The sequence below is a fragment of the Leuciscus leuciscus genome (genome assembly GCF_965113295.1).
Source record: "Leuciscus leuciscus genome assembly, chromosome: 4".
NCBI lineage: Eukaryota > Metazoa > Chordata > Actinopteri > Cypriniformes > Leuciscidae > Leuciscus > Leuciscus leuciscus.
Window position 1 is genome coordinate 50,836,694 of NC_138728.1, and position 13,119 is coordinate 50,849,812.

The 13,119-nt window shown below is 38.7% G+C and overlaps 1 protein-coding gene across 2 annotated transcripts; it reads left to right on the plus strand.

Moving 5' to 3' along the window:
- Positions 1-300: 300 nt before the first annotated feature.
- On the plus strand, positions 301-12,212 carry LOC309497012 (uncharacterized protein). 2 transcript variants are annotated; one of them, XM_082167257.1, is made up of 3 exons: positions 301-730; positions 8,383-8,495; positions 9,988-12,212. In XM_082167257.1, exons 2-3 carry the CDS (start codon positions 8,445-8,447, stop codon positions 11,146-11,148), a joined length of 1,212 nt encoding a protein of 403 aa, XP_082023383.1. In that variant the 5' UTR covers positions 301-730; positions 8,383-8,444; the 3' UTR covers positions 11,149-12,212. The 2 variants fall into 2 exon arrangements, with proteins under 2 accessions (XP_082023383.1, XP_082023382.1); XM_082167256.1 differs by lacking the exon at positions 301-730 and adding an exon at positions 8,102-8,225.
- Positions 12,213-13,119: the final 907 nt, after the last annotated feature.

The window sequence follows — 13,119 nt, forward strand, 5'->3', positions numbered from 1 at the left end:
TATTGGAATCCTTTAGGATTTTTTGACTAGGGGTGAGTGTTAACAAGTTAAACAATCTAATATTAACTCCTTAATAGTTATAAGAGGAGACCGTTTTTATGTTTGAGCTTGTATATCGCCATATTAATAGCAGTCTCAGTAATTCCGAGTCTTGAACTGTAAACTCTCAAGTGTTGGCTTTCTAAATATAATGTGACGTCGTGCACTTTCCCAGAGAAACAGACAGGAGACGATCGAGGATCCGGTTTACAAGCACCAAACGGCTGAGGTTTATTTCCTGAACGTGTACAACCTAAACACGGGTATCAAACTGTCCTCAAAAACAACTAGAACGCCCCAAAAAGAGATGTCACGTTAGACTAACTTTACTCCGCACCGCTCTCAGTCCCCCTCACCTCCCCCCAACAGCAGGAGAATCAAGTAAGCATATTTATAACAAAGAATAAACAGTGTCAGCGCCACATCATGTTGGATATGTGTCTATTCAGGGCTGCGCTTCCCGAAAACATCGTCTACTATGGACACAAGTTCAGGCGTTGTCAGCAGTTCAACGAGTCTGTGTTTCCCGAAAACATCGTTAGCCAGCTATTGGAGAATGGAGATGTGTCTGTCCGCGGACTGAAAGAGGTGGGCGTAACTTCAAGTTGTTAAAAATCACACAAAACCATACGATATGTCGAACTCAAAACGAGATGCTGTCGGCAAGATATCAGCTCGTATAGAGACAACGGTAAGAATATTTTGCAAATCGAATTGTATAAGTCATATTGCCGCTTTTTACATTGCAGCAAGGGCAGAGCAAAGCGTTTGGGAACTTCGAGCTTGTCAGTCTGTCTCTCTGAGTGTCACACAGATGCCGGTGTTGCGGATCCACTGGGGACGCGCGCGTGCACACAGATAGTTTTGCCTGGATTTCCATCAGATGTTAAACGGCGACAGATTCGTGCCCTATTTCACGGATCACAGATTAAAAACGAATATTTCACCAGTTGTTTACACTGCATGCGTTTAAAGCGCTTTGTTTTTGCAGTGTATATTCCTACGTATTTGATGCACGCAATTTCAAAGAAGTTTAACATACTTTAGTGTCAAGCTCAGAAACCACGTTAACATGGGGCATTCGGTTTCACTGGATGAACAGACTTGTCCGCGCACTTCAGAAGACGTGTAAGAATCTTCTTCTCAACATTAGTGTATCATATTTTCTGTAGTGTGTTGTCATGAGTTCTAATCACAAATAACAACAGATGTAGATTAAATTAAAGTAGCTAGGCTGCCTAAAAGAAACATAAATCGCAAAGTCATTGAAATGTTTTCAACAAGTTGCATTTATTGATCTGCGTATATAGCCTATAACTTTATAATGGACCTATTATTTTTACATAAAAACACTTATCATCATATTTTACTCTGCTGATTATATTAAGATCTCTTTTCTGTACAACCAGCTCTGACGCCTCCGTATCCTTTCCCCTGGACATAATGCTTATAGGGTCATGAAGTTAATTATCTTATGAACTTGTAACATTTTCAACAGATTTATAAAATAAAAAATAAAAACTCATTTTGACTCTTCTTCTTTCAGAACAATTCTGTATGTTATTCTGCATCTTCTTAGAATCATATAATCATTTAAATTCAGTGAATTTTATACATATTGTATATAAATTCCCAGGGAAAGCAAAAACTGAATTTAAAATGTGTACCTTGAAATACAATGCAAGTCTCTTTGGATAAAAGTGTCTATACATTATTCTCAGTAGGAGCATGAACTTGAATGACTAATGTCTTGTATTGGACATGTAGAGAACACTTTGTCTTTAGTGATTAAAGTCCTTTGAAAAACATTGAGTGGCAACCACAAATTGTATTACTGAAATAAGCAGAACATATGATATAGTGATGATGAATTATTACAAATATAATAATTAAATCAAATCAAAAACTTTGCAGGATAACCAATATCCCGATCGCTGCTCAAGAAAGGAGTGCGATTATATAAAGAGGAGATGTGAACATTTCACAATGAATGTTAATGGTGTGTTAAATTGGTCTTACTATAAAAAGGTTATTCAACTGTGACATTTATTTACTAATATAACATGATTACATTAGATGGAGAGCAGCATAGGTATGAACTGGCCAATGGGCGAGACATTTTTTTATATATACATTGCAAAACAAGTGACAAGTTCTTCATGAACATATAACTTATTCTATAGTTTGTTCTTCCGTAGATTGAATGTTCAGAATGTGGAAGGTGGGACTGTGTGGTCAGACATTGCACCGTTGGCAAATACAGCTGTCCTGCATGCATGCACATTTGCCTTTTTTTTTCTTTCTTTTGTTATTGTTGCTTTCATAACTGTTAGCTAATGAATATGTTTGTTGAACATTCCCCTGAATAAATTGTGTGGGTAATTCAGTGGATCCATAAGCTATGGCTTATCAATTTTCACCACTCTTTGATGAACATTTATGGAGTGTACTGTATGCTTTATTCTTTAACTCATTCCTCAGCAACATTAAAATAAAATAAAATAAAATAAAAATAAATGCTTGACATGTGCCTTTAGCCACAGCAGTATTGCTGCTCAATTTAAATTAAGCCACAAATTGGTATCATAATAATACTCTGCAAATACAAATAGATACTATAATAGATAATAATAGATACGAATTTCATTGAAACGAATGTAACAAAATAATGTGGGCGTGGTCTGTGTGTCGCTAAATTAAAACACATTAAAACTTCCCTTAAAGGTAGGGTTGGGTATTGGTTGGGTTTTATCCGATAACAGTATCTACTCTGTATTTTTTAAACGGTTCCGGTGCTTAAATGGTTCTTGAACCGGTACACAAACGAAACCGCACACACTTTGTCAAAAAAATAATACTGATGTAAAACACTTTAGTTAAGATCAACATTTTGTCTTAACATATTATGACTTTTACTTTAAAGCAGAGAAATATCTGACACTGAGCAGAAATATTTAACACAGACAGTGTAGCCTCGTTTAAGTGTTGGAACTTTGTTAAAACATTTTGCACACGTTGTCACACTCGCTGTTGAATGGCAACGGTGTTTGCTAGCCTACTTGATATGCAAGATTTGCAGTTGGCATTAAAATACTAGACTTACCCGAAGAGGAACGGCTGCTGTTATCATCATCTGTGATGTCCACCACCACACTGGCAGCCTGCTGAACTTGAACTTTCGTCAAGCGTGTCAGAGGTTTTGGGTTCTAATCTGCATTCGTACATTTTATTTTATTTATTTTTTATTTATTTTTCACGAGCACTTTGATCACTTGATTTAAAAAACACATTTCAGCGCTAGATCGTCTCTTATTTAACAAATGAACGAAATTAATGCTCTGATGGTTAACTGGAGATGTTTTATTATTGGAACATTCGTGCCACAAGATGTTTTATAGTGGGCGGTAAAAAAAATGTCGTTCTTATTCGGTCTTGTTACTACCGTTTACGTCGGAACCCAACCGCGTTTTGGTACCCAACCCTACTTAAAGGGATAGTTCACCCAAAAATGTAAATTCTGTCATCATTTACTCACCCTCAAGTTGTTTCAAACCTGTATGAATTTCTTTTTTTCTGCTGAACACAAAAGAAGATATTTTGAAAAATGTCGGTAACCAAACAGTTGATGGACCCCAATGACTTCCATAGTAGGAAAAAAAACTACTATGGAAGTCAATGGGGTCCATCAACTGTTTGGTTACCGACATTTTTCAAAATATCTTCTTTTGTGTTCAGCAAAAAAAAAGAAATTCATACAGGTTTGAAACAACTTGAGGGTGAGTAAATGATGACAACATTTTCATTTTTGGGTGAACTATCCCTTTAAAGGCGTCTGAAACATACAGCGGAGCAGCGACAGAGTAAACAACAGAGCCCTAATATGATATAAACATTTAACAATAACGTGGAAAGCTTTTAAATCTGCTCAGTGAAAAATTCGCTGTGATGAATCTGTCACCGTTTAACATCTGCTGGAAATCCAGGTAAAACTATCTGCGTGCACACACACGTCCCCAGGTCACATGATCCCCAGTTGATCCGCAACACCGGGTCACTTTTGGTGTGGCAAGATGTCTTAAAATCTTAAAATGTTTGTGCTACCATGTATTTGCTATAACGATGAACATATTTGAAAACCAGTTAAAATCAAGTAATGATGCACACAATTAATCTCCAGTGACACACATAAGACCAAAGATCATTATTCTTCAACTATAATTAAGTAGATGAGACTAAATTGCTCCATTTGGCATACAATCTAAATGAATAGCTTTGCATAAACTTTATCTATAAATGGGAGTCACTGGTGTTACTGGTGTTACCCATAAGAAATAACACCACTGACAATTTTAATGAAAAAAAATGTATTTTACGAAATGGCTGCTGCAAGGTATCAAACCCAGTGTTGTCAATCATGTTATACTCACTAAATTAAGTAGTTTAATCCATTTGTATTCTAGTTTTTTACAATTCCCTAACAGTAAAGTGGGTCATACCAGTGAGTTCAACTAAAGCTTCATATGAACTCATGAGATAAATGAGAAGATTTCTGATAACTGAAAAGAGACAGTGGACTTACCATGGGCTTCTCTTCTTAGATATTCAGGAAACTGGAAGAAGGAAATCAAGTGATGTCATCAGTAAGATAAGATGTCACATAATAGATGTAAATTTATAGAGGTTGCCTAATTTATTGTTTTCTATACCAGTTTACGACTGTGTCCTCTTTATTTTTTTAAAAGCTGTGGTGCTTTTGTATGGTGACGCATTGCTGCCACATACATATTCTTTTTTCCACTCAATTATGTCGTAATAACGAGATTAAAACTTATTTTCTTGGCCTTATAAGGACATGTGTAGTCATGTACAAATGTATGCCTTTATCCACATAAAATTTATAGCCTATCACGCCTTTATCACACTTCTACGTTCAAAACGCAATGGATAAGACATATGCCTTTGGTGTGAGAGACCCGGGTTCAAATCCACTGTGAGACACCAATGTGTCCCTGAGCAAGACACTTAACCCCTAGTTGCTCCAGAGGCGTGCGACCTCTGACATATATAGCAATTGTAAGTCGCTTTGGATAAAAGCGTCAGCTAAATGAATAAATGTAAATGTAAAATGTAAATGTAAGTGCGGTGTAACTTGAAGTGGGGTGTAACTTGAAGTGTGGCATAACCATAGACAGTATAAGAAATGGACAGAGTCATCTCATTGGAACTCAATTGAGGCAAGTGAAGCCCATTTTCAGCGATTTTTTAGGACTTCCGTTCCTGACGCGCAGACTCAAACCGAGCTTGACGACGTAAATGTGACGTGAGCAACCCGTCTGTCTTCTAGTGGCTGTGGCATGAGAAATCTGAATCATTCCCTTCCGAATCTTGCAGAGACGGAGATCGTGAGTAGGAGGTGTCCACGAGCTAGGAGCAGGAGAAACTTTTGCTAGGTATTCTGATTAATTATTTTGTCATTTTGCCTCCACGTCCCCCCGATTGCCCGCGAGCTTCTCCTCCCGTCAATACGGTAATCTCTCTACTGTGCGACAGAGAGTTGTGTGGTTATGACGCAATCGTTAGCCTACTTTTACTAAAACTGTTTTTACGGGGCCATAACGTAAGCTACAAGGTAATGGAGCATTTTATACATTGTCGTGTTTCTTTAGAAATAAATAATGGACAAATGGAGTCTTCAAACGCCTCAGATGTAAAGTTATTCGCTGTCAAAGTGACGCCAAAATGAATGGGAGTCAATGGGATGCTAACAGCAGGTGAAGTTCTGCTACAAGATGGTGGCACGCGGCCGGCTTCAACTTCCGGTCGACTTCCTTCCCGCTTGGGCATAACTTGAAGTGGGGCGTAACTTGAAGTGGGGCATAACTTGAAGTGGGGCATAACTTGAAGGGGTGTAACTTGAAGTGGGCGTAACTTGAAGTGGGGTGTAACTTGAAGTGGGGTGTAACTTGAAGTGGGGCATAACTTGAAGTGGCATAACTTGAAGTGGGGCGTAACTTGAAGTGGGGCATAACTTGAAGGGGCGTAACTTGAAGTGCGGTGTAACTTGAAGTGGGGTGTAACTTGAAGTGTGGCGTAACTTGAAGTGGGGTGTAACTTGAAGTGGGGTGTAACTTGAAGTGGGGCATAACTTGAAGTGGCATAACTTGAAGTGGGGCGTAACTTGAAGTGGGGCATAACTTGAAGGGGCGTAACTTGAAGTGCGGTGTAACTTGAAGTGGGGTGTAACTTGAAGTGGGCGTAACTTGAAGTGGGGTGTAACTTGAAGTGGGGCATAACTTGAAGTGGCATAACTTGAAGTGGGGCATAACTTGAAGGGGCGTAACTTGAAGTGGGGTGTAACTTGAAGTGGGCGTAACTTGAAGTGTGGCATAACTTGAAGTGGCGTAACTTGAAGTGGGGCGTAACTTGAAGTGGGGCGTAACTTGAAGTGGGGTGTAACTTGAAGTGGGCGTAACTTGAAGTGGGGTGTAACTTGAAGTGGGGCATAACTTGAAGTGGCGTAACTTGAAGTGGGGTGTAACTTGAAGTGGGCGTAACTTGAAGTGGGGCGTAACTTGAAGTGGGGTGTAACTTGAAGTTGGGCGTAACTTGAAGTGGCGTAACTTGAAGTGGGGCGTAACTTGAAGTGGGGTGTAACCTGAAGTGGGGCGTAACTTGAAGTGGGGTGTAACCTGAAGTGGGGCTTAACTTGAAGTGGGGCGTAACTTGAAGTGGCGTAACTTGAAGTGGGGTGTAACTTGAAGTGGGGTGTAACCTGAAGTGGGGCGTAACTTGAAGTGGGGCGTAACTTGAAGTGGCGTAACTTGAAGTGGGGTGTAACCTGAAGTGGTGTAAGTGGGGTGCAACTTGAAGTGGGGTGTAACTTGAAGTGGGGTGTAACTTGATGTGGGGCGTAACTTGAAGTGGTGCGTAACTTGAAGGGGCATAACTTGAAGTGGGTGTAACAGCGCTGCCCATCAAAATAAAAGTCCAGAGCGCTGTAAAAATAAAAGTCCTGCTTCCAACACATAAGCCAATCAGAAAAATTGATTGGCCATGGCGATATATCTGCCAACCACTAGTCCTGGCGATGATGTTCATGACAGCTAGGACTTGGAAGCCTTGGTAATCTGAAACAAAGAAGACGATAGCCAGAAGGTGCACAGAAATATGCTTGATACTTATAGTGGTGAGGGAGGGAGGGTTGTGAGCAGTGGTGCCGCGTATATCCCGGTCTGATATAGAATGGTAGTGGGTGGAGCTGTTTGACAGCTGATCAAACTTGTGATACCAACTATGCCTACATGGCCTGTCTGAACTAACGCCACGCTCGATTTTCTTGTTTGCATGACATGTGGACTCAATAAATCCTTATCTTGATCCAAATAAGCAAGCTGACATTCAGTACAACCTGTATCTTTTATTTAGAATACATACAAATGTCATTTACGTCTTTTAGTTTGTCAAGAGATTGAAAGCATAGTTTTTGAAGAGTGCGCATGTGTGAATATGCTCTAGTATACAAGAGCAAGCCTTTGATTGAATCTGGAAATAAAGCAAGATAACTGAGAAAAAAGAGAATTAGTGCTCAGATGCCATGTCTGTAATTTATAGCAAAACATCTAGCATTAATTCCATCTTGAACAGATTCATTAAAAGTCGTTATTACTCCAATACCTGCGTGACATCTGAGCGGCAACCTTTCAGTCTCTCTCTTGAAGCCACACGGAAGTGACTTCAGTTCACCGACCGGCTGCTGGTGCAACAATTGGTTTTGGTCTGTAAAGCTAATTTTACCCTTCATGACAACTGTGAGGAAGGTGAATTTTTTATAACTCATTCGTTTACATTTTATTAAGCCGTAAATTTCGGCATAATTAAAGGCGTGGTCACTTGAGTGACAGGTGGATTGCCGCTGATGTCACTTTGGGGTTAAAAAATTTTCTTCTGAAACACTACGGGTGACGTCACGGACACTACGTCCATATTTTTTTACAGTCTATGGTGACATCATCAACCAACGTGGTTGAACAACCAATTTGTGACAATACGGTTTTGGGAAACCGTCGTGACTAGCTAGTTGATTTCTTCAACGATGCATCGCACTGTGATAGTTAAGCAGCGAGTTACGTCATTGTACCGGAAACACACCGCAGAATGACTTATGATCAGCAACCTTTTGATTCTGGGTATGTCATTTATGCCCCACTTGCCAAAATGGGGGGTGTCTGGTAAGGGGTTAATTTACCTCACTGTCACAAGGAAACTTGCGCTTGAACAGCACAGCAGTTTTATCAGAAACCAATCCCATCTCTTCTCATACTGTAATATTATAACCACCCTCAGATCCTTTATATATCTCGGATCAGCAGCTGGACTTCACTTGGTTTGGAGCAACGAAGAGCGAGATGGCAAGTACAATCCCAGGCAGCAAAAGGCCCAGAGACCCCTCTGTTCAGGTCAGACATTATATTTAACATTATTTATGATACAGTAGTTACTTAGCTTTACAAACACTGAATTATGAAATATTGACTACTCCACTATCCAGTTTATTTTTAACAGTACCATGCAAGCACACTGTTTATGTGCTACAATTAAATTGTTTTTTTTTTGACGCATCATACTTTTCATCCGAAACATTATACAATGCTTAACAGATTATTAGTTAATATACAGTATATTCACATAGCTAGAAATATAAGATAATGTGCTTGTTAATGTTTACTAATGAACTTATTAAACATTACATAATGATTAACAGATCACTGTTTTTAATGGAAATTGAAATGCTTACAAATGTCATTCAACTTTCAATTCATATGATCAACCACTTATAAAAACCTACAAATGATTTTAAAATAAATGATACAATGATTAAAAGCGTATTTGTTCCATTTGTTGTATGAAGTATGTGGAATGCTAAATGTGGTAACACTTTCTATGAAGTCTGTATTTATAATGCATTATAAGGGTATTCCTAATGCTTTATAATATATAAATAATGCCTTATAAACAACCTTATTATTAAATGTTGTGTCATCTTATGAATAATCATAACACCAGTTACAATACATTATAATGCTTACCTAATTGGGGTTATAACTTTTAAGAGTACAATGTATTATAACACCAGATGAATCCTGCATTTATAATGCATTATAAGGGTATTCTTAATGCATTATAATACACGCATAATGCCCTATAAACAACCTAATAATGTGTTGTATCATCTCACGAATAATCGTAACAGTTGAAATAATACTTACCTATTTGTGGGTATAACTATTAATAATATGATGTTTTAAAACACACAATGTACATAATTTTATCCACTTAAGTTATAATAGATTATATAATTTATCCCACAGTTTTTATATCTTGACATTGTTTACTTAAGATCTGCACAGTATCATACTACATCTTATACTTTGCTTAAAGCGTAAAGCGACAAAACAAAGTCTTCTTTTAAAGCGCTTTATAATGTGGTCATAATATTTATAAGTGGTCTTTGTCTGCTTTAAGTAACAAAAGTTACTTTTAAACATCCATAATATATCATAAAGTGGTTACAAGACATTTGATTAGAAAAAAATATTCGCTTTGAACATTTTTATTGCAATACTTAGAAAATAAAATGTGTTCCATTATGTAAAAATCGACAAGTTTCCGGTGAGATTAAAGGCTTAGTTGACCCAAAAATAAAAATTATGTCATCATTTACTCACCCTCAAGTTGTTCTAAACCTGTATGAGTTTCTTTCTTCTGTTAAACACAAGAGAAGATATTTTAAATAATGTTGGTAATCAAACAGCCATAGTGAGAAAAATACTATGGAAGTCAATGGCTACTCTCCTGACCAAACGTTAATGTGTTGAGTTGGGAGGGAGAACGTATTGGTTCTTTCACTGACCAAAATTACTTAATAAGTGTGTTCTGTCTCTTCATCAGGAGTTAAAGGTCAAGTTTTTGATCAATATACCCTTGAAGGTGGATTCAGTGGAAGAGGCACAGAGAAGATGTCGTTATCTACTCGATGCTCTTAATGACGGCTTTGAGGAAGAGGATAAGAAATTTATGAAGGACAAGAATGGCAAAGACGTGCTGGAAGACGTAGCCGTGATTTTTGGCATGAATGGAAAACACAGCCCAGAACTAGTTCAGGTCCTGAAGAAGCTCGAGACCTTCAGGCACAACTGTAAAATCAAGTATTCAATAATCACGTACACCTGGGGAAGCGGTGGAACAATAGCAAAAGATGAGACTGAGCCACCGTACCAGAGTATTAGAGAGCGTCTGAAAGATGACGCAGCTACTACAAAACTTGTGGAGGAATTGAGGGGGAAAGATCGAAGTTGCCTGGTTTACTTCAGTTTCGTTGATAGCGATACTATCAGTTTCAACTCCATCTACAGTGAATACTTACAAATTGTGAGAGAGGAGCTGAGAAAAGACTCCATCCCACCCACCGTGATGTCGACTGGTCATGAGTTCCACAGCGGTAGCGAGTTTCACATTGCGAGTTGGCTGGACCGCTGGATTCGCGTAGCCGTGGCAAAGGAACATCCTCTCCTTGTCTATTACCCAGAGCCCAACTTCTGCGTTCTGGTGCCTGACAGACTCAACACCATTAAGGAGAGTTTCATCGACGAAAAAAGAAAGAAAATGGAGTCTGCTGTTCTGATCACCCAGGTCAAGACACGTGCCAATTTTAAAGCTGTGTTTCCCGACAGAAAACCTATCATCATCGATATTCCGGACAGATTTGAGCTAAGTCCCGATGGCCTGAAGACGGGACAGTCTGCTCTGTACGGGATGAATTTGGCAAAGGGTGCAAACTGTTGTGGGTTGCTCATAAATGATCAAACATTTATTAAAGAGGCACTCACAAATGAAAGAAAAAAGCAGAAAGGAATTGCCGGACGTAACAGAGGGTTCATCATGAACTTATATTATGCTGAAAGTGAACAGGAATTCAATGAGCTGAGTAAGAGAAATCCGTACACCCTAGCAGATGGCAAAGCTGCCACAGTAATAGTTGATGCTGTTAGAGAAGCAAGAGAATTCCGTATGTTTGTTGAAGAATTTGATGAAAAGCTAAAATGTCAGTAATTGAAAAGAGTAAAGACATTAACATTTTGGCTTGGAGACATCTGGCTGTAATTTGTAGCTAAATTTGTCACGGATCCACTCAGCACACCTCAGCCAGCGTCAACTCAACACACCTGGTCTCGATCACACTCACCCGAATTCTGATTAACTGCACCTGCAACTCATCACTTCACATGCCACGCTCACTCTGGATATAAACCCCAGTCACACCACAGTTCACTGTCCGGTCTCGTCTTCAGACGTCTGTGACTCCCCAGCGTTATTCCCAAGTGTCTCTGCGATCCCGCAAGTATTCTCAAGTTCAGACTTTCCACAACTCTCTCTGTGTGTTCTCTGTCTGTATCAGTGATCAGCGATTACCTGGATATCCTCAAGATCAAGACCCGTTCCGTTTGTCTCCACCAGCGAAGCTTCCTGAATCCCAGCTCATTGCCCTGAGTGACTATATCTGTTTCATGCATGCTAAAGACTCTAAGTTCAACGTTATATTCCCTGAGTTTGACCTTTTGTGCTTCCTTGCTATCCGGAGCTGCATACAGTGTCTAAATAAACCTTTGTTACCATTATCTCTGTGTCCTCGTCCATACAGTGGTGTGACAGAATTCTAGTATTATATAGTGTAGTAGTATAGTGATATAAGTAATGAAAATAAACAGAAATAATAATTTTAAACTTTCACCTGAAAATTCTTGATTCTTGAATTGCACAGTAGCTATTTTTAGGTAGATTTTGCCTTTACTAATTTCATATTTAATAATTACGAGTGTACATGCTAACATGATACAATTTACTTATTTTACTCCGTATTTAAGATCTGAATCAGGAACGCCCACAATAATTAGGGCCTGTTTTTATGTAAATGATTTGTGCATAATCTGCTAATGAAGCTGGAGTTTGATGCTGTATGACATTTTTATGAATAGTGTGTAGCCTATGTTGTGCCTGATGCATGAATCATAAATAACAAATAAATGACACTTAATCAAATGTGTACTTATTAAAGTTGTATCTAATGATGTTTGTTTTTGATATGCTGAATAATTAAAATATAAATACATTCTGAACTATATTTACTCTTTTACATTTATTTCCTAAGTGATTTCAGTTGTTTGTTGTTGACAGCAGAATTAGACTTTGACAGCATGGACACTTATTCAACTGTGGGAGAGGATCTGAGGGGTTTTACATTTACATTTAGTTATTTAGCTGACGCTTTTGTCCAAAGCGACTTAGGAATTAGGACTAAGTTAAGCGAGTCATTGTGAAGAGGCAAAAACAACGCAAGAAGTGCTCAAAATACTAAGTTCAGGCATTGTTCAGAGTAGCATAAGCCCGATAAGGGAGGATTAAAGGAAAAGAAAAGAAATATATATATATATATATATATATATATATATATATATATAATTTATTTTTATTTTTATTATGAGGTTAAGTGATCACGGAAGAGATTAGTTTTCAGCTGTCTTTTGAATGTTGTCAGGGATTCTGCATTCCGGACGAGGGTGGGGAGAGCATTTCACCAGCATGGAACTGTGAATGAGAATGTTCTGGAAAGTGATTTTGTGGCTCTCTGTGATGGAACCACGAGAAGTCGCTCGTTAACTGATCGTAGACTTCTGGTAGGGATGTAGACTCGTAGGAGTGAGTGAAAGTAGGAGGGAGCTAAGCCTGTGATAGATCTGTAAGCAAGCGTCAATGCCTTTAACTTGATGCGAGCAGGGAGTGGTAGCCAGTGCAAGGTGATGAACAGAGGAGTGACTTGGGCCCTTTTGGGCTCGTTGAAGACAAGACGAGCTGCAGCGTTTTGAATCATTTGTAGAGGTTTAGATGCACATGATGGAAGTCCAGCCAGAAGAGCATTGCAGTAGTCAAGCCTAGAGATGACCAGGGCCTGGACGAGAAGTTGTGTTGCATGCTCAGTTAGGAAAGGCCTATTCTTCCTGATGTTGCGCAGTGCAAACCTGCATG